Source organism: Carcharhinus amblyrhynchos, chromosome 20 (genome assembly GCF_965287045.1).
Source record: "Carcharhinus amblyrhynchos chromosome 20, sCarAmb.v2.hapA, whole genome shotgun sequence".
Lineage (NCBI taxonomy): Eukaryota > Metazoa > Chordata > Chondrichthyes > Carcharhiniformes > Carcharhinidae > Carcharhinus > Carcharhinus amblyrhynchos.
The window spans coordinates 4,361,091-4,383,303 of record NC_137343.1 but is presented as its reverse complement, the minus strand read 5'-3'; the positions used below and the strand labels follow the sequence as shown (position 1 = coordinate 4,383,303).

The 22,213-nt window shown below is 42.5% G+C and overlaps 1 protein-coding gene across 10 annotated transcripts in view; it reads right to left on the bottom strand.

Moving 5' to 3' along the window:
• The window catches only part of ep400 (E1A binding protein p400), a 150,136-nt gene that overhangs the window by 7,869 nt on the left and 120,054 nt on the right, over positions 1–22,213 (bottom strand). For 8 of the 10 annotated variants that reach the window (XM_080207995.1, XM_080207999.1, XM_080208002.1 and 5 more), the window contains 12 exons: positions 21,255–21,302; positions 21,022–21,158; positions 20,112–20,168; positions 18,558–18,636; positions 17,170–17,346; positions 16,093–16,141; positions 15,898–16,007; positions 13,753–13,963; positions 9,775–9,923; positions 8,328–8,435; positions 3,165–3,360; positions 823–962 (listed from right to left, as the gene is read on the bottom strand). In XM_080207995.1, the coding sequence (XP_080064121.1) occupies positions 823–962; positions 3,165–3,360; positions 8,328–8,435; positions 9,775–9,923; positions 13,753–13,963; positions 15,898–16,007; positions 16,093–16,141; positions 17,170–17,346; positions 18,558–18,636; positions 20,112–20,168; positions 21,022–21,158; positions 21,255–21,302 (1,461 nt within the window). The remainder of the gene's footprint in view (positions 1–822; positions 963–3,164; positions 3,361–8,327; positions 8,436–9,774; positions 9,924–13,752; positions 13,964–15,897; positions 16,008–16,092; positions 16,142–17,169; positions 17,347–18,557; positions 18,637–20,111; positions 20,169–21,021; positions 21,159–21,254; positions 21,303–22,213) is intronic. The other 2 variants (XM_080207997.1, XM_080207996.1) reach the window with 2 other exon arrangements.

Below are 22,213 nucleotides of genomic sequence, written 5' to 3'. Positions count from 1 at the left end.
CTTTAATTCCCTCTCATTAATATATAACGTGAACAGTTGGGGTCTTAGCACGTATCCCTGCGGTACCTCACTCATCACTGCCTGCCAATCAGAAAAACTAATAATGCCAACTCTTTGCTTTCTGTCTGCTAACAGCTTTCTATCTATCTCAAGACATTACCTGTAATCCCATGTGATTTAACTTTACACGGTGATCTGCTATGTGAGATCTTGTTGAAAGCCTTCTGAAAGTCTAAAACAAAACACATCCACCAGTTCTCCCTTGTCAACTCTCCTAGTTCTAGCCTCAAAGAACTCCAGGAGATTTATCAGGAATGATTTCCCTTTTGTAAATCCATATTGACTTAGTCTGATTATACCTCTGCTTTCCAAATGCAGTGCTCTAAAATCCTTGATAATGAGACTCTAGCAACTTCCCTATTTCCGTCATTAGCCTCACTGATCTATAGTTTCTGGTTTTCTCTCTCCCTCCCTTTTTGAATAGCGGGCTTGCATTAACTACCTCCAAACCGTAGGGACCATTCCAGAGAACTTTGGAAAATGACCACCAATGGATTCCTGAACTTCTACTCTTGATCTACCCAATCGTTCATCTTTCTGTTCACTCAGTTGATTTTGAGCATCTGCTACCGTACGCATATATCAAAAGCTTTTCTCTCAGTCACAGACATACATGCCAGAAGAATCACAGGCACAATTTGCTGAGGGGGAGGCAGTGAAAAGAGGGTAAAGAATCAACAGGTGCAAGGGTTTTTTTTGTATTCCTTCCATCCCTCGATCCCAGTAAGATCAAGGAAGGTATTAAAGTTTTAGAATCCATACCTTTTGCTGTGCAGTGATTGCTGCAGCTTGAACAGCTGCCTGTCCCTGTGTCACCTGTGCAACTTTCGGCTGCTTGAATTTCAGAAATTGCATTTGTGACAAGTGCTGTGGGATGGCAGTCTTCACCAAGGTCTGCCCTCCTGTAGAGAGTCAAGATAATAGATTAAAGGCAGTGAAGGTTTTCAAACCTGAAAAAGCAATACAAACCAAATGACTGCAGAAAATCATTTAGCTTTATTAATTTCCATAAAAAATAGTTCAATTTCTCCTGTTTTAAAAAAGGTGGAGGCATACTCATTACCTTATTATATGATTGTCAATCAGTGCTGGGATTACTCAGGTGATGGTGGAAGTAACTACTGTTCACAATGCCAATTTCTTAAATACAGATGCTAATAAGAGGAATGGAGTCTCAGGCTAGGAGTGGTGCAAAGCCTGGAGGTATTTACACTTGTGGGGGCTAGAAGGATCAGAACCTGGAGCTAGAGAAGGAGATTGACGGGGTGGTCTGGGACTACAGCAACCCCAAATTAATACTGACTGGAGGAGGTGCAACTTCTGTCAATGTGGTGTTGAAGAATGGGGGATGGGGGGGTACCGAGTGGGATAGCAATTTCATGGTGGCAGGGATCTGTGGCACCAGAAGGGACTTGACAGCACGAGTGGATTGAGGGTGGAGAAGGGGGTGTTCTAGGTTCGACAGCAATGGGGAGGAAGAACAAGAGATTGTGTTATTTGGGAAGTTGAGGCTGAGAACCACTGATCCACGTGACAACATCAAAACTAAACGCTGCAGAAGCAAAGCACAACCTCGATCAGCTGACATTATGTGACACAATGGAGTTTAAAGCCACATCTCAAATGTAAAGTACTCTTCTTACTTAAGTAAGGTTTTGAAATCTTTCACTTTAGATGTTCACACTGAGGAATAATTCTTTTCAGCAAACACAACTATACAAAGCCTCTCACGAGGTATCAATGGGTGCTATTCTGATTGGCGGTTGGTGACTCGTGGAGTGCCGCGGGGATCGGTGCTGGGGCCTCAGCTATTTACCATTTATATAGATGATCTGGAGGAGGGGGCTGAGTGTAGGGTGACAAAATTTGCTGATGACACAGAGATGAGTAGAAAAGCAAATTGTGCGGAGGGTGTGGAAAGTCTGCAGAGGGATCTGGATAGGCTGAGCGAGTGGGCGAGGACCTGGCTGATGGAGTACAATGTTAGCAAGTGTGAGGTTATCCACTTTGACAGGAATAATAGTAGGAGGGACTGCTATTTAAAGGGCGAAAAGCTGCAGCATGCTACAGTGCAGAGGGACCTGGGGGTCCTTGTGCATGAGTCGCAAAAACCCAGTCTACAGGTTCAGCAGGTGATCAAGAAGGCAAATGGGATGCTGGCCTTTATAGCGAGGGGAATAGAATATAAAAGCAGGGAGGTCTTGCTGCAACTGTACAGGGCACTGGTGAGGCCGCAGCTGGAGTATTGTGTGCAGTTTTGGTTACCGCACTTGCGCAAGGATATTTTGGCCTTGGAGGGAGTGCAGAGGAGGTTCACTGGGCTGATACCGGAGATGAGGGGGTTAGACTATGAAGAGAGACTAAATAGACTGGGTCTGTACTCGTTGGAGTTCAGAAGGATGAGGGGGGATCTTACAGAGACATATAAGATAATGAAAGGGATGGATAGGGTAGAGGTAGAGAGATTCTTCCTGCTCAGAAAGGACAGCAGGACTAGAGGGCACAGCCTCAAGATAAGGGGGGGTGCAGTTTAGAACAGAGTTGAGGAGGAACTTCTTCACTCAAAGGGTGGTGAATCTATGGAATTCTCTGCCCGTTGAAGTGGTGGAGGCTACCTCGCTAAATATATTTAAGACGCGGGTAGACAGGTTTTTGACAGACAAGGGAATTAAAGGTTATGGGGAAAAAGCAGGAAAGTGGAACTGAGCCACTTCAGATCAGCCATGATCTTACTGAATGGCGGGGTAGGCTTGAAGGGCTAGATGGCTTACTCCTGTTCCTATTTCTTACATTCTTATTTATGTTCTCATGTGACAATACCATTGTCCTTGAAACGAGTAGAAATGATCATAGAATCCTTACAGTGCAGGAGGCGGCCACTTGGCCCACTGAGTCTGCACCAACTCTCCAAGAGCATCCCATCAAGGCCCAACTCCTTCCTGTACCTGCATCTACCCTGCTAAAACCCCCAACCTAAACATCTTTGAATACTAAGGGACAATTTATCATGGTCAATCCACCTAATTCACACACGTTTGGAGTGTGGGAGGAAACCCATGCAGACGGGGGAGAATGAAATCCGCAAGAATTTGCTTCTCAATTACCTGTTGACCCTTTCTGAGGCTGACCAATAGCCACACTAATTCCAGCAACAGTCACAGGTAGCGTTGTTACACCAGAGGAAACGACTGCAGCAGGAACAGACACAACTGGTGGTTTAGTGAGAGTAACTTGGGCAGTTTGAGCTGGCTGCGTCTGAATTTGTCCTTGAGCTTGCAGCTGTGACGGAGAAACTCTGGCCTGGAGAAAACAATAAAATATATTCAGATATTCTGAACACAGGATTTCAAAAACCCAAGTCACACAATTTTCAAAGACACAGAGTCTGATTTTACCACTGCAGTGTGCCCATTTTCAGGTGCGAAAACTTGGTAAAGTCAGGTGTGAGGCAACTAGCACGATGTGCGCCCACCTCCTCGCCAATTCCTCCTTTACCATGACCCAAAATTAGCCTCAAATCGGGACCACACCCAAAATGGGTGCGACAGCCATTTAAATGTTTTTGTGTGGATTTAAATTGACTTCAGGGGCTGCTTTCCCAACTTTACCGGCACTTCCCCCTTTACCACCATGAACAGGCTGCTGTTTCAGGGGAGGTGCACTGCCACTCTACCTGAGGTCAGTGGAGGGGAAGGGGGGTGCACTGCCACTCTACCTGAGGTCAGTGGAGGGGAAGGGGGGTGCGCTGCCACTCTGCTTGAGATTGGTTGGGGGGAGGGAGGGAGGAGTGCTATTGGTCTGTGTGGAGGGGGGGGATAAGGGGGTCAGTAACCTTGTGGGGGTGGGGCGGGGCAGGGCAGGGGCAATGTCTGTGGGGGCCAAGGGACAGCATTATCCAGCCTGAGGGATGTGGCAGAGAAGCAACATTCTGTCTTTTTTTTCTGCACATGGGCAGTTAGAGGTGCCAATCAGCGCTGCAGGGTTTTGGGAACGTTAAGCGCTGCCCACAGGCTTCTGTAGCGTGATTTGGATTCAATGATATTTTTTCAGACAGAATGCGTACGGGGACGCTGGATTTAGAAGTTGGATCTGAGTCACTCCCAGTTTGAAGTCTGCCCAGCATTTAGAATCAAAATGGTAACACTGGGCCCGAAGTCTCAAGGGATTACACCACCACCACCAAACCCGTGCCCCCCGCCAAGCCTTCCCTCAATATTCTTATTGGTCTTATCACTTTAAACTTATGTTGATATCCTTTCTGCCTGAATTCATCCTTTGCAACTTTAAAAGCAAAGATAGTGCACAATTATTTGACAGTGACATGAGGACTTAAACTGCCACAGCCTTGGTACAGAATAAGGAAAATGACAAAGAACCTTAGGGCACAAAATGTTTCTCTTCTAATAGACGCTGGTGGATCTGCTAGATTTTCCAGAGTCCTCTGTTCCTTTGGAAACTAATTATATGTACTGCCCCAAAGTTTAACAATGCATGGAGACAGATTTCTAAAAGGGCAATATTGCGAAACAACACAACTTTAGAAATAAAAGCTTGAAAATGTTAGAGTCCATTATAAAGGATGTGACTGCAGAGCATTTAGAAATATACAATATAATTAAGCAGAATGAGACGGCTTCATTAAGGGGAAAACATCCCTGACAAATTTATTTGAATTCTCTGAGGTAGTAACGAGCAGGATAGATAAAGGAGCACTTAGATTTCCAAAAGTGTTTGATAAGGTGCTGTACAAAGGACTACTTAATAAGGTGACAGCCCATGGTGTTGGGGGGTAGTCTATTATGAATAGAGTACTGGCGAACTAATAGAAGACAAGGAGTTGGGATAAGAGGAGCATTTTCAGGATGGCAACCTACAACTAGTGCAGTGCCACAGGGATCAGTGCTGGGGCCACATTTATGTACAATATTTATTAATGATTTGGATGAGGAAAGTGGGGAAGAGATTTGGAAGAGGGAAGTATACTAAGTTTGTGAAAGACACAGGAATAGGTGGGAGTGATGAGGATGGTGGTACAGACAAGATTGGGCAAAAACTTGGCAGCAGGAAAATAATGTACGAAAATGTGAAGTGATACACTTCGGGAGGAAGAATAAATTTGCTGAACTTTTTTATTAATTCAGCATCACAGGCTGGCCAGCATTTATTGCCCAAGAGCAGTCAAGAGTCAACCGCATTGCTGTGGCTCTGGATCATGTGTAGGCCAGACCGGGTAAGGATGGCAGATTTCCTTCCCTAGAGGACACTTGTGAACCAAATGAGTTTTTCTGACAATCAACAATGGTTTCATGGTCATCAGTTGATTCTTAATTCCAGATTTTTTTATTGAATTCAAATTCTACCATCTGCCGTGACGGGATTTGAACCCAGATCCCCAGAGCATTAGCTGGGTTTCTGGATTAATAGTCGAATAATAATAACCATAGGGCATCACCTTCCCTATCATTTCAATGGGGAAAGACTGCAGAAAGCTGCAGCACAGAGATATTTGGGAATGCTTGTGCATAGATCACAAAAAGCTTGCATGCAAGTTTAGCAAGATGATAAGGAAGGCAAATGGAATGTTGGCCTTTATTTCAATTGGAATGGAGTGTAAGAGGGAAGTCTTGTTAAAATTATATAAGAGGCTAGTTAGACCACACCTGGGATACTGTGAACAGTTTTGGTCCCCTTCAAAGGAAAGATATACTGGCATTGGAGACAGTCCAGAGAACGTTCACTACATTAATCCCAAATACGGAGAGATCTTCTTAGAAGGAAAAATTGGTGTAGACTGGGCATGTATTCACTGGATTTTATAAGAATAAGGGGCAACCTTATTGAGACATATGGGATTCTCAGGGGGCTTGACACAGGAGATGCTGAGAGCATTGTGGGAGAGTTTAGGACCAGAGGGCAGAATCCCGGAGTAAGAAATCATTCATTTAACACAGAGATGAGGAGGAATTTCTTCATTCAGGGGGTAGTGAATCTATGGAATTCTTCACTGCTGAGGGCTCTAAAGGCTGGGTTAAGTACGTTCAAGGCTGAGACAGCCAGATTTTAATCAGTAAGTGAATCAAGGGTTATGGGGCAGGAAAGTGCATATGAGGATTATCACATCAAATCAGTTATGACTGCATTGAATAGTGGTGCAAAATAGATGGGCTGAATAGACCACCTCTGCTCTATGTTATGGTCTTATTGAAAGTTTAATGTTGTGAATTATGTAATTTATTTTACATTCATCATGTTTGTAAGAATTGCTAAAAATCAGGCAGTACACTTTGTGATGAATAAAGAAAGTGGCTGAAATGATTTTTAAAAACTATTTTTTTGATTGATGCAGACAGGCTATCGCTTTTATCTGTATTCTGGTAGAGTCATAGAGGGTTTCAGCATGGAAACAGGCCCTTTGGCCCAACTTGTCCATGCTGCCCCTTTTTTAACCACTAAACTAGTCCCAGTTGCCCACATTTGGTCCAAATCCCTTTATAAGTATCTTACCCACGTAACTGTCTAAACGCTTTCTAAAAGACAAAATTGTACCCGCCTCGACTACCACCTCTGGCAGCTTGTTCCAGACAATCACCACCCTCTAAGTGAAAATACTGCTCCGCTGGCCCTTTTGTATCTCTCCCTTCTCTCCTTAAAAACCTATGTTCTCTAGTTCTAGACTCCCCTGCCTTTGGGAAAAGAATTGACTATCTAGCTGATCCAAGCCCCTCATTATTTTATAGACCTCTATAGAATCACCTCTCAGCCTCCTACGCTCCAGAGAAAAAAGTCCCGGTCTATCCAGCCTCTCCTTATAACTCAAACCATCAAGTCCCGGTAGCATCCTAGTAAATCTTTTCTGCACTCTTTCTAGTTTAATAATAACCATTCTATAACAGGGTGTCCAGAACTCTACACAGTATTCCAAGTGTGGCCCTACCAATGTCTTGTACAACTTCAACAAGATGTCTCAACTCCTGTACTCAATGTTCTGACCAAATGAAACCAAGCATGCCAAACTTCCTCATCATCACACTGTCCATCTTGACGCCATTTTCAAGGAGCTATGAACCTGTATCTCTAGATCTTTTTGTTCTAAGTCGTGTCTCAGTTTGATTGACCAAAATGCATCTCCTCGCATTTTCTAAATTAAACTCCATCTGTATTTCATCAGCCCACTGGCCCAATATCCTGTTGCAATCCTAGACAACTTTCTTCATTGTCCACTATACCACCAATTTTGGTGTCATCTGCAAACTTACTAACCATACTCCCTAAATTCTCATTCAAATCATTAAAGAAATGACAAACAACAGTTGACCCAGCACCGATCCCTGAGGCACACCGCTGGTCACAGGCCTCCAGTTTGAAAAACAATCCTCTGTAACCACCCTCTGGCTTCTGTTATCAAGCCAATTTTGTATCCATTTGGCTATCTCACTCCAGATCCCATGAGATTTCACCCTATGCAACAACCTACCATGTGGTACCTTGTTAAAGTCCACGTAGACAACATCAACCTCACTGCCCTCATCTACCTTCTTGGTTATCCCTTTGAAAAAAAGGAATCAAATTTGTGAGACATGATTTTCCATTCACAAAGCCATGCTGACTGTCCCTAATCAGTCCTTGCATCTCTGAATGCCTGCAGATCCTGCTTCTCCTGTAGTTGGGAACGCAAAATTTCAGAAATAGAAAAGGCAGCCATGTAACAAAGTTTAATCTTTTCTTGTGAAATTTCCGATATTTGTGTTAGAAACCCTCATACAATGAACAGGAGAAGACTGGAAGTTAAAGCAGCAAATTGGCGAAATCTGGCTCCATTGTGCTATAAATGAAAGCATCAGGAGCTTTCATTTTAACCAGAGGGGTTGGGAGCATCACAGTAACTCGCACTGGGGGTATTATGGCTCTTATTTCCAGGGCTAAGCCCTCCGAAAGAATGAAGCAAGATGCTGGGTGTTTGCTGACTTCTGATCTGATTAATATTTTCATCCCTTCTGCTGCTCACACATCAGCTGAATTCCCAACCTAATGTTGGCTTGAGGTGCTTTTTTACATACGTGACACTTAAAATGTGATGCATGCTCGACGTACTTCTCTTTAAGTGTGTATTGACACAAACATACAAAATAATTGTCTTTAACTTCAATTAACACTGATGAAAACAGACTAATCAGGGAGATGGTATAATGTTGCCTTGAGATACACAATGGCTTGAATGAACAATAACTCACAGGTCTTGCCAAATTTGTAATGTGAGCACAACTTACAATGCGGGCAACAGGGAGGTTGGTCACCGTACCAGCCAGAACAGTATTCCTTTGTGTCACCTGCGCCAGCTGTTGCTGATGTTTCTGTTTAAATTTTATTATCTGTTCCTTGGGAGAGGGGGAGAAAAAATAATACTTTCAATAAATTCTACCCACTCGCACAACATAAATCAGCAATTTTTATTACTCTACTATAATTGCATTCTAGTGCACAATGAGGAATTCAAATTCCTGGTATGCAAATACAGGGACACAGAAAATGTGACACACTTAGATGTTTCCAACTTAAATGGGTTGGTATTGGAGGCATTTCTGGATGCCATAAGTATTTGGAACTTAAGGTGCAAGCAAAATTTGTCGTACCTTGCAAACAAAAACTAAAGATTATCTCTAAGTCCTGAAATGATAGAGAGAGAGGGACAGAGAAAGAAGAGGGGAAGAGAGAGCTTCCAAGACTTCACAGCATTCCAAAGCAATTTACAGCCAATGAATTACTTTGCGACGCATAGTCACTGCTGTAATGTAGGAAATGTAGGCAATTTATATACAGTAAACTCCCACAAACTGCACTGTGATAAAATCCTGATCTCCTGCTTTAGGTTGAGGGATAAATATTAACCAAGACACTAGGGAGGACTCCATTTTTCTTTGGAATAGTACAATAGGATCTCTGCCCTCCACTCTGAGAGAGAATAGACAATTTGGTGCCCCATCTGAGAGATGGCACCTCCGAAGGTGCAGCAATTCCTCAGTATTTGCATTCGGAATGTCAGCCTTGACTTTGTGCTCAAGAACTCACCTGACGCAATGCTGTGAGCTATGGCTGAATACTAAAGCATAAATGCTCAATGTGCCAACTGACAACTCCACCCGCTACGATTTTAGCACAGACATGGACTCACTTAAAATAAATAGCTTAAAGTGTCCAAGGGGACAGGATATTTTAGTGACTGCTGAGTATGTGTACACTAGGAATCCACAGCAACAGCGTATTGTTGGAGCAGCACAGTGACACGGTGGCACAGTGATTAGCATTGCTACCTCACAGCACCAGGGACCCGGGTTCACTTTCCAGCTTGGGTCACTGTCTGTGCGAAATCTGCACGTTCTGCTGTGCCTGCATGGGCTTCCTCTGGGTGCTCCAGTTTTCTCCCACAGTCCAAAAGACATGCTGGTTAGGTGGATTGGCCATGCTAAATTGCCCTTCAGTGTCAGGAGGACTAGCTAGGGTAAATACATAGGGTTATGGGAATAGGGCCTGGGTGGGATTGTGATCGGTGCAGACACGATGGGACAAATGGCCTCTTTCTACACTGTAGGATTCTATGATCTCAGTGCTGGAGTAGGGGATTTTCACGGTAATCTCACTGTGTTAGCCTACTTGTAACTAATAAATAAACTTTTATAATAAAAATAGATATAAAAAGTCAGCAGTTGCAATACTTACCGGTAACTTCTGGACCGTTTTCAGTGGTGCTGAGCTTTGAGACTGGGGCTGGATTTGTTGGACCTGTACTGGAGCTGTCTGCGGCTGCCTGAAGAGTTGAATTTGTGCCTGGGGGATGGGTTTCCCGGTGTTCAGTTGAATGCCTGTCGCTGAAAAAATAAATCCATAAATAAATGCAAGCCAAGGCAGGCTGACAATGACTAGTCTGACAGCTAGAGGATTACTTCTCATCATTAGCACAAAGGTACGAGGGGAGGAAATGAGTGAAGTCACTCGATTTTTCAGTTCCTACACTAAATTAAGCTTTAATCACCATTGTAAACATCCTAGACCATATTTCTTGTTTTCAAGAGAAGGTAAAGTAATTTCTAATATCTGCTGTTTCTTATTAACTGAAAAGATTCAATTCACGCCTTCAAGAGTTTAAGAGGAGCCTGTGTAAGCACGGCAATTATTAATACAGACACCTCCAATAATCTTATGCTTGCACACTTTCATGACCTCCATAATATTTTCAGTGACTGGATATTCATAGAATCCCTACTGTGCAGAGAGAAGTCATTTGACCCATTGAGCCTATACCAACAACGATCCAATCCAGCTTCTACCCCTGTAACCCCAAGTATTTACCCTGCTAGTCCACCTGACACCAAGGGGCATTTTAGTATGGACTATCATCCTAACCCACACATCTTTGGAGTATGGGGGGATAACCAGAGCACTGGATACGGAGAGAACATGCAGACTCCACACAGACAGAGTCACCCAAGGCCTGAATTGAATCCGGGCCCCTGGCACTGAGAGGCAGCAGTGCTAACCACTGCGTATTAATCTACTTGTCTTTCACTAAAGGTAATCCATTAGCACTAGTATTGCGAGGTTGTATCTGTAGCCAACCATACAACATCATTGATCACGTGTTATAGAAAGAAGCTTCCAATATTCTCAATACCTCTACGATAAGACGGCCAAAAAAAGCTAGGTTATGATGGATGAAGAGGGTGTACAACATGAAGCACAAGCTTTGGCATAGAACTTTTGGGCCAAACGGCCTATTTCTGTCTTGTACATGGTACATTTTTTTGTTTGTTCATGAGAAGTGAGCATTGCTGGCACGGCCAGGATTTGTTGTCTATCACCAATTTGGGAAGATGGTGGTGAGCTACCACCTTGAACTGCTGAAATTTGTCAGAAGTGCACCACAGCATTTTTAGGGAGCTGGTTCCAGGATTTTGACCCAATGGTGATAAAGGAAAGGTGATTTATTTCCAAGCGAGAATGCTGTGTGAGATGGAGGGGAACCTGAATTTGTTCCCATCAGCCCTCTTGTCCTTCCAGGCCAGGGAAGTTGCAGGTTTGGGAGGGATATTGTCAATGCAATTCCATCAGATCCAAAATGTTCACCCATCTCAGAGATACACACGCACAAAAAAGACATCTTCAGTTAATTGAGAGAAATGACAGAAAACTCTTCCCTAAAATAATCCAGCAAGACAGTCTGCAGCTTCCTCCAAGATGAATCAAATCTCAATCAGTCGCTCTCACAGATGCCTTTTTAACTGGAAATATCTTGGGAACTAACTAGATTTAAGAATTGTGCTGTTCCATTCTACAATCAGCATATTTTGGAGTTTGTTCAAGAGGCGAAAAATGCTTCTTTGAATCATAAACAACTCTGTGCCTATTGCCTCGACCCAGCAAGGGCATAATTTTTCAGAATAACTTATAACATAAGAACATAAGAAATAGGAGCAGGAGTAGGCCATCTAGCCCTTCGAGCCTGCCCTGCCATTCAATAAGATCATGGCTGATCTGTCGTGGCTCAGTTCCACCTTCCCGCCCTCTCCCCATAACCCTTAATCCCCTCGCCTATCAAAAACCTATCAACCTGCATCTTAAATATATTTAGCGAGGCAGCCTCCACCACCATCTTGAGGCTGTGCCCTCTAGTCTGACTGTCCTTTCTGAGCGGGAAGAGCCTCTCCACCTCTATCCTATCCAACCCATTCATCATCTTATACGTCTCAATGAGATCTCCCCTCATTCTTCTGAACTCTAACGAGTACAAGCCTAGTTTATTCAGCCTCTCCTCATAGTTCAACCCCCTCAACTCTGGTATCAGCCTAGTAAACCTCCTCTGCACTCCCTCCAAGGCCAAAATATCCTTGCGTAAGTGCGGCGACCAAAACTGCACACAGTACTCCAGCTGCGGCCTCACCAGTGCCCTGTACAGTTGCAGCAAGACCTCCCTACTTTTATATTCAATCCCCCTCGCTACGAAGGCCAGCATCCCATTTGCCTTCCTGACCACCTGCTGCACCTGCAAGCTGGGTTTTTGTGACTCATGCACAAGGACCCCGAGGTCCCTCTGCACCGTTGCATGCTGCAGTTTTTCGCCATGTAAGTAATAGTCCTTCCTACCATTATTCCTACCAAAGTGGACAACTTCACACTTGCCAACATTAAATACCATTTGCCAGTTCCTGGCCCATTCGCCCAGCCTATCTAGATCCTTCTGCAGAGTTTCCACGCCCTCTGCACAGCCGTTCCACCAATCTTGGTGTCATCATACACTCGGTTCCCTCCTCCAGATCATCTATATAAATGGTAAATAGCTGAGGCCCCAGCACCGACCCCTGGGGCACTCCACTAGTCACCAACCGCCAATCCGAATAGCACCTATTGACCCCCACTCTCTGCCTCCTATTTGACAGCCAATCCCCTATCCATGCTAACACCCTACCCCCAACTCCATGCCCCCTAACGTTCTGTAATAACCTCTTGTGCAGCACCTTATCAAACGCCTTCTGAAAATCAAGAAAGACCACATCCACCGGCTCTCCTCTATCCACTGCCCTAGATACATCCTCATAGAACTCCAATAAATTCGTCAGACATGACTTCCCCTTAACGAAACCGTGCTGCGTCTGCTCTATCAAACAATTCTCCTCAAGATGCCTCGCTATTTTCTCCTTGATCACGGATTCTAACATTTTACCTACAACAGACGTTAAACTAACCGGCCTATAATTCCCTGTCTTTTGCCTGCCACCCTTCTTAAACAACGGCGTAACATTAGCCATTTTCCAATCTTCTGGCACTTCCCCGGAATCCAGAGATGTTTGGAAAATAATCATCAAGGCATCCACTATCACGTCCGCCATTTCTTTCAGGACCATTGGATGCATTCCATCCGGTCTTGGGGACTTGTCCGCAATCAGTCCCTCCAGTCTGTCGAGCACTGCCTCTCTAGTAACAATAACGTCATTCAGGCCCTCCACTCCTACCATCTTTCCATCGCTAACACCCAGCAAACTATTCACGTCCTCCTCCGTGAAGACCGAAACAAAAAAGTTATTCAAGAACTCAGCCATTTCCCCATCCCCTACCACTAAGTCCCCCTTCTCATCCTCTAAGGGTCCAACGTTCACCCTAGTCAGCCTCTTCCTTTTTATATATTTATAAAAACTCTTACTATCCTTTTTTATATTAAGCGCTAGCCCAGCTTCATAGTTTATCCTACCCTTCTTTATCAACTTCTACAATACTACAACTTCAACATTTCTACAACACCGCTGTGCGGTAATAAAGCTCGTGTGGTAATAATACCATTATATGGAAATGTATATATGATACCTCTAAATACATCAAACCATCAAATTCAACACAGAGCCACATACATTAAAAAATGTAGGGGCAGATGACTAAAAGCTGATCAAATAAGTAGGTTTCAAGATGTGACATAAGGGAGGAAAGAGAGGTGGAGGGCTCCACGGAGGGAATCCTCAAGGGTAGATAACTGTTCAAGTTTAGGGTAGTACATCTTTAATAGGCACCTTGGGTAACATACGGTATTGCTGAGAATCAGCAGTGACAGATCAGGATTTATTTTACACTTGTATAAATAAGTGGGCCATTAAAAATATTAAATGGTGCAAATGTCAATTCTATCATGACAAAGAGCAGTTATTGTCTTACCTGGCGTAACTTGTGTGACCAGTGACCTAGTCTGGGACTGCACGGGAGTCAGGTTGGTAGACACCACTGCTGCCGCTGTGGCCGTCACTGGGGCCATTGCAGCTCGGACACCCTGGTTGGTTGCTATGGCTACGACCTCTGTAGTTGCAGCTGATGTTGCTACTGTTCGCTGCTGAGCATGTACAACCTGGGCTGTCGTACCCCCTGCAGACTGAAGAAAGATTTGAAGAAGTTAAACCAAAATACTGTTTCCTTGACTGATCACATTGGTTTAAACACCTTTCCTGACTTTCATTTGATTTGGTTTGAAAGGAAAGGAAATTGAGGGCTGATATGTAATGGGTAGCTGATCTAATACCAGCTGCTTCTGGGTCACGTGGAGTGAAAGTTTGGTAACAGGTCACATCACCACCATGCCGTGTAGCCTTCAACCACGTTCTCCGTCCAGGTCATATTTCTATGATACTGTTCTGCGACGTGGGAGAAACCAAGGCCAATAAAAGCAGTAACTTCCATAGCTGAATGGGGTAAGCCACAGGAGGATCTGCATATATACGGAAATTGAGCAGACTGACAGCTGAAGAGAATGCAAAGTGCTTCAAATGCAGAAAGAAAACAATTCAGGAACAGACTGAGAATAATGTGCTCTCGGAGTCCTGACTGATCATCAATTGAAACTTTGCAAACAAAGCATGATAATGGTGAGTAAAGTTCATTAAACAATATATTAAAATGTTAATCTGAACTAAAATGCTGAGGTAGTCCTGCCTCTAGATAAGATAATGGCTGAGCCATGCTTCAAATCAAATACACTATTTTAGTCAGTAGTTAAAAGGGGTTTTCCTCACCTCACATTTAGGTCAGTTGCAGACTCATTAATAGACTGATCATCCAGATTAGTCAACAACTCAATTTTCATCAAATCATGTAAATATCAGGATGGGAAGAGAGTGAACCTAATGGTCACTTTTCATCTAAATTCCTTTGGTTCCTTGAACATACTGTGGTATGCTCGTCTCTTTGTACTCTTACCACTTTGTATTCTTCCTACTTCTTTCCAACTGTATCCTTCTCTCTTACATCTCTGTTCTTCCTTATTTCACTGAGATTCTCACCTTTCTCCATAACCTTTCAGTTCCCCTTTGGTAATGAAGAATCAGTGGTGAGGTCAGGGGACCTGCTAAACTAGGATGTCTTGGGTGTGACAGGAAACACAATATACAAAAGAACTCTGTAAACTATCTCACAAGGACTCGCTCATCTTGAGCTGAAGCATACACCACTCCGTGTTAGACCACAAGACACAGGAGCAGAATTAAGCCACTCGGCCCATCCAGTCTGCTCCGCCATTCAATCAGAGCTGATTTTTTTTCTCATCCCCATTCTCCTGCCTTTTCCCCATAACACCTGATCCCCTTATTAATCAAGAACCTATCAATCTCTGTCTTAAAGACACTCAATGACCTGGCTTCCACAGAGTCACCACTCTCTAGCTGAAGAAATTCCTCCTCATCTCTGTTTTAAAGGATCATCCCTTTAGCCTGAGGTTGTGCCCTCTGGTTCTAGTTTTTCCGACTAGTGGAAACATCCTCTCCACTTCCATTCCATCCAGGCCTCGCAGTATCCTGTAAGTTTCAATAAGATCCCCCTCATCCTTCTAAACTCTAACCAGTACATTCTGAGTCCTCAACTGTTCCTCACACAAGAAGCTCTTCAATCCTGGCATCATTCCTGTGAACCTCCTTTGACCCTTTCCAAGGCCTGCACATCCTTCGTTAGATATGGGGCCCAAAACTGCTCACAACACTCCAAATGAGGTCTGACCTGAGCTTTATACAGCCTCAGAAGTATATCCCTGCTCGTGTATTCTAGCCCTCTCGACATGAATACGAACATTGCATTTGCCTTCCTAATTGCCAACTGAACCTGCAAATTAACCTTAAGCGAGTCTTGAACAATGATTGACAAGTCCCTTTGTGTTTCTTATTTCCTAAGCATTTTTCCATTTAGTGTTGCCAACAAAACATGCTGGGACAAGTATTATAGGAAGTAAGTGCGGAGGTACCTACGGTTTTTTTAGATATACATACAGAAATAATTTTTTGCACTTTATAGCAGATCAATTAAACATATTGAAGTGCTTACTGTAAGAGTTCCAGGGATAACTTGTGTAGTGAGGCGTTTGTTAATAGGCTGAAATGTACTCTGCTGTACTCCTGCTGCTGTGTTTACAATGACATTGCCTCCAACAGTGGCTAAAAGAGGGAAAAGAAATCAATATGAATACAAGCAGAAATGCTGGGAAAATCACAATACATTCTTTATTAAGTAAATACATACCAGTCTGAATGCTTGTTGTACCAGCTGCTGTTTTAATAGTTCCTGCTTGCTACAAAAAACAGAAGAGAAAACAGTTTGTTTGGTACATTACACCCAAATACAAAAAAAGACAAATTAAGTTAAACTACTGACAGGCGTCCTCGAGTTGCCTGGGCCCCAAGCTCTGAAATTCTCTCCCTAAACCGCACCATCTCTCTAACGCTCCCTCTTCCTTTCAGGTGCTCCTTAAAATCTAACTCTGTGACCAAGCTTTTAATCACCTGTTTATAACACCTCCTTATGTGGCTTAGCGACTAGCTCCCAGAGTGCCCTGGGGAAATTGTGCTCTACTTAAGATGCTGTCTAAGTACAAGTTGTTTTTAAAGTAACTATGATCTGAAAACTTCAAGAAACACTTGTCATGGAAAATAACTGTACGGATAATGGAGCCAAATCCAAATGAAACTTGAAACATCATTTCCCATCCCATTCCTGATGCCTGTCCACTCTACAATTTTTCTTTGAAATCAGAAGTTTCTAGAGACAAAATGAATGCTCAAATTTATCAAAATGCTAATTTTCCAAACAGAAAGTTCTAAGAAATAAAATTAGTACCCAAATCTAATTGATGTCCTCCATCTCCCATAGGCACAGGAAATCAAAAACTGGCAAAGTTGCTTTTTAAAAACATACATGTCTGAGTCTTGCGTGAACGAAACAATTACAATTAAGCATTTCATGAATGCTTTAAAATTGAGGACTCTATTTTGAGCTCTAGCAACTCAATTCTATTTGCCCTATTTCTTATTTTCTGGTTTGTCTTTTAATAATTCTTTTTAATTGAGCGCAGCAAGTTGTTGGATCTGGAATGCACTGCCTGAAAGCAAAGTGGAAGTAGATTAATTAGCAACTTTCTAAAAGGAATTAGATAAAGTGTACTCCTTTTCGAATGTTTAAGGGCAATAATGAAGGAGCCAGCAAAGTAGGGCTGACTTTTGAAAAGCCAAATGACTTCCTTCTAAACTGAACAACGCTTTTATCTGTGCCATCATGCACATTCTCGGTGAAGGAAGAGTAAATGAAAACAATCTCTCTTACCAGCACTGTAGTGTTGCCAACGGTGGATGCAGCAGTCTGTACAACAGCTTGAGACTGTTGAACCACTGGAGCCTGTGCCTGCGAGCCCTGTTGTTGTTGCACAGCTGGCTGTGTATTTTGCTGAGCTTGCTGTTGCTGTTGTGCGAGTTGCTGGGCTCTCTGCTGTTCTGCTAAAGCCTTTTGTGTTCAATAAAAGGACATGCACATAATTAATAAGTGAAAATTTTAAGCAAGTTTCATTCTAATTCTTCCTAATTTCCAAGTATTGTAAATGAAATTAAAAATCTGCAAATAATGGAGATTTGAAATAAAAACTGAAAACATGCAGCAAGTCAATCAACATCTATAAAGAGGAAAGGCATGTCATGACATTTCAGAGTTCAATCATTGATCAAATGAAAGTTTTATATTCAAAACAACCTGCCTGGTCTGTTCTTCCCACTGGGCCCGATTTTACCATTTTCATTCTAAGTGCTGAATCTGGGCATAATGCAAATCTGACTTAGAAATCTGCTTTCAGGGAGCCAGCATTTGTTGTCCATCACTAATTGCCCCTGAACTGAATGACTTGCTAGGCCATATCGGAGAACATTTGTAATCACACGTAGGCTAGAGCAGGTGAGGATGGCTGAAGTGGACATTAATGAGCCAGGTTACCAATCGGCAATGATTTCATGGTCATCAGAATTTTAATTCCAGATTTTTACTGAATTTAAATTTCACCATCTGCTGTGGTGGGATTCGAACCCGGGTCTCCACAGCATTATTCTGGGTCTCTGGATTACTAGTCCAGTTATAATACCACTACGCCACCAATTCCCCTATTTCATTTAAATATAATTCTAAATTTTAAAACTCAGTTTCCACGTTGTTGTGATATTTGTAGCTTAATTCCTCAATTCATTCTTTCTTCAGTACAAAAATGGCAATGCATTATCCGTACCACGTTCATCCAGTATGCATCTTGAAGCAATAAAACTTGAGACAAGCCTTACAAATGCAGAACTTAACGCTGATAATACATTCTCAAATATATTTGCTCAAAAGAAAAATTACTGCCCATTTATGAAAGCAACATCTATTTTTATTTATCAACTTTACATTTGGACTTAAAAACACATGACAACACTTAATAGGATGTCGACTCAGGTACACAGTACCATAAAAATCGACTGAAGAAATTGTTGCAGGATACGCAGTTTCACTTGTAATCTGCAAACTGATAACGTTTAATCTGATGAACTGCAGAGAATAAGCAATCCACATTATTATCTCTCAAGTCTCCAGTAAATTGATGCTGAGGGCTCGATAATGTTTACACCGATCATTTACTTTTCATTGCAGCACAATGTGCCATAATATTTATATATGTTGATACAACTACTAACCTTCTTCTCTTTTGATATACGTTCAGCTCGAAGCGTAGCGACCTGGATCGGTGGCAGAGGCTTGTCATAGTTGATTCCACTGAAACAATATATAGAAACGTTACATGCATCCTTCAATATTCAGCTTAGCAAACTGTAATAGAAAAGCAGAATATATAGATCAGAGAAAGGCCATTCACCCTAACCAATCCATGCTGGCATTCATGTTCCAATTGTAGTACAGAAAGAGGCCGTTCGGTCCATCAAGTCTGCACCAACTCTCCAAAAGCATCTTACCCAGACTCCTTCCTCAGCATAACTCTCAAGCATCTGAGGGATGAGGGAATTAATTTTCCCTGAAATACAACTAAGCTACTTTCCTCAACTATTCTGTGGTAGCAAGTTCCACATTCTTTCCAATCTTTGAGTAAAGGACTTTCTTTTAAATTCCCTATTTTATTTCTTGCTGACTATCTTATATTAATGGATTCATGGGCATGTCACTTGAGATCATGGTGTAAGTTGCCTGGGTACAGGGACAATCGTTTGTGCCTGATGTTGGTAGGAAGCCACATGTGGAACCCATAACAGAATGCAAGCACATAGCCTTAAAGGTCAATACATCCATTTCTCTCTTCAATTGGCCTCAGTGGAATGACATCAAGCTCTTCTTTCTGTAAGGTATCTGAAGTACAAAGTACTTATTTTAAGGCGTTATTCCCATCACTGTTAACCGTGCACCGTGGCTGATATACTGAATGTTGCTTTCTCCATTTATATTGCAACAGTATCTCGAGCTCTCACTGACTACCCAATGTGCGCTCACCTTCCTTCCCGAGCCATATTTCATGCTTTGTGCGCAATCAGTGCACCATTGAAAAAGGGCTACAGCATACAAAAAGTGTCGCCTTTTGGCTTAATTGTTCTAATTGACTGCACGTTTCACTCATGGGGACTGCTGACCCCAATGGCAATGCATTCCTATGAAACCTGGAGGCAGGTGGTGGGCCAATGTCTTTTCCTCCCCATTTTCCCAAGCCGACCCTCCTCCAGCCTCCCTTTTCTCACAGCCCTCCAACAGCCTTAGGAAAATCTCCCTGCTCTATCAAAATGGAACATAACTTTAAAGGTCTCTGATTTTGTTATGGGCTGCAGGATAGCACAGTGGATAGCACTGCTGCTTCACAGCGCCAGGGACCCAGATTCAATTCCCAACTTGGGTCGCCATCTGTGTGGAGTTTGCACATTCTCCACATTTCTACATTGGTTTCCCCCGAGTGCTCCGGTTTCCACCTACAGTCTGAAAGACGTGCTGGTTAGGTGCATTGACCTTTACAGGTGCTGGATGGTGGTGACTAGGGGAATTTCACAGTAACTTTGTTGCAGTGTTAATGTGAGCCTTATTGTGCCTAATAAATAAACTTTAACCTTTAACTTTAGGTCACCAACCTGCCTCTGCATTTCAGAGAAAAGGAATCCAGTCTGCTCAGTATAAGTTCAAAGTTCTGGTCTCACCCAATTATATAGAAAACAAAAAAAAATGAGAACAGCAAAAACTGATGAGAGTTTTCTGACCTCTCTGCTAAGACGGATGCGTGCTTTGGATTTTTCTGAAAGGGATTCATTCCCAGCCTGGAAAACAAAGCAAATCATTAGAAATTCCAGAGGTTGCAAAGTGCAAACACAACTCAGGAGTCTGTACAATAACCTGTGTCCCGACATTCCTTAATGTTATGGTCCTCAATTCAATTCTCATTTTAAAATCCGAGGTAACAATTTTGTAGGAAAAGTGCGAGCATGTACAACTATCTGACTCAGTGGCAACTAAATCAAGGTCAATAATTAAAGTCTGTGTACTTCAGAGAATATTTGAACTACAACAATAACGGCTAGAACAGGCACGAACATAGGCATGAAACTAAATTTGTTAGTGGGCGTTGAGACGCAAAGACCCAAAATACTGATGGTTTCTGTTTTGGATGCTGAATAACTTGCCATTGCAGTTAGCATTGACTTAATCAGATACGGGGTTGATTTAACTTTTCTGGGAGAAATCTATCTTAGATATATCGCCGTTCCTTTGTAGTCACTGGGTCAAAATTCTGGAATTCCCTCCCAAGTGGCATTGTGGGTCAACCCACAGCACATGACTGCAGCGATTCAAGGCAGCAACTCACCATCACCTTCTCAAGGGCAACTAGGGATGGGCAATAAATGTTGGTCTAGCCAGTGACACCCATGTTCCACGAATGAATACAAAAATATACAGTATGTGGATAACCTGAGGTGTGCTGGGAGGAACAAGAGAGCTTGGACTGATGATTTCCAAAGCTCTCCACCACTATCGTGTCTGTTGTAGACTAACTGATCGAGAATAACTGCAGTCATTAATTCTCCATTATTGTGTCATATAATACTAGGATTTTCAAAGGCAAACTTACATGAACATTTCATTCAGCAATTCCTAATACGCAGTAACACTTACATAGGTTTAATTGGAAGGCTTCTTTTGCCAGCTATAAGCTTCACAAGCTCAAAGTGGCTTGTGAAGAGCTGAGTATGCATAACACTCTCATCTTGTGCATAGATTTGACTGGTTCGCAGTGGGCGACTGTTCTTGTTCTTTAAATAAAAAACAAACACCAATTTATGGTTTGTTAAAATGCATATATTTAAAATAATATTATTGAGCAATGAATTACAAAAGGATGAACTTACCTTATAAATGCTTTTTGTTTTTTTCTTTGGATTAGCATCATATATCAACTGCAAACAAATGAGAACCGAGTCAACAGTCTTTCTAATCAGTCAAAAACTCACACAGTGAATACACAACTTTACAAAGTAACGAAACAAAAAGCAAGAAAATACACTTTCACACCCTATCAAAATCCTGTCCAAAACTGCTGTTACTTTCGGGGCAAGGTAAAGAGCAAATCAAACTCCTCTGCTAGTGGAGAACTAGGTCATAGGGACTTAAAGCTCTGTTGTTCAATCTAAGGTCCATGATGCTAACAAACTCTTTCTCTGCATCTTGACATCAAGACCAGCTTAAGAAGTCTCACAACTCTAGTTTATTGTCTCTCAGGATTTTTGAACTCCTCAATTCCTCCCTCCTGCAAGTTTCAGGTTTTTAAAGTACAAAGCGACTGTCAAGTGAATTATCTTATTTTCTCTTTAACGTTCTCTAGCCTTAGTGGTGGGGACGCATGGCACGATTACCACTGAATGTGCATTCATAATGTGACCAAACAGGTTGATTGTCAGCCTGTAAATCTTTCCAACATGCCTGATGAAAGGCACAAGAGTGGGAGAATTTCCTGGCCAGCCGTACTGCAGAAGGGAATGGCAAACCACTGCAGTACTTTACCAAGCACACTCATAGACTGATTCAGTGGAAGTTCATGATCACCAATGCCTTCTTAGGGCACGGTACCTGCAAGGGGGAGAACTCTTAGTGGTGTTCTGTACCCCGATACTGCATATGAGAAGTGATACATTGTCACAATGCCACACTGTTATTAGTGAGGTTATTATATTCAAAAAAAGTCTATTTGCATAGTTATGTAATTTATAAGCTCCTTGCAAACAAAAGTGCTGTTATAGAATTTGACGAGTGAGTTTGTATAGCTGAAGATTCAAAAATCATTTACTAATGTTCTTCATGTGTTGCAAAT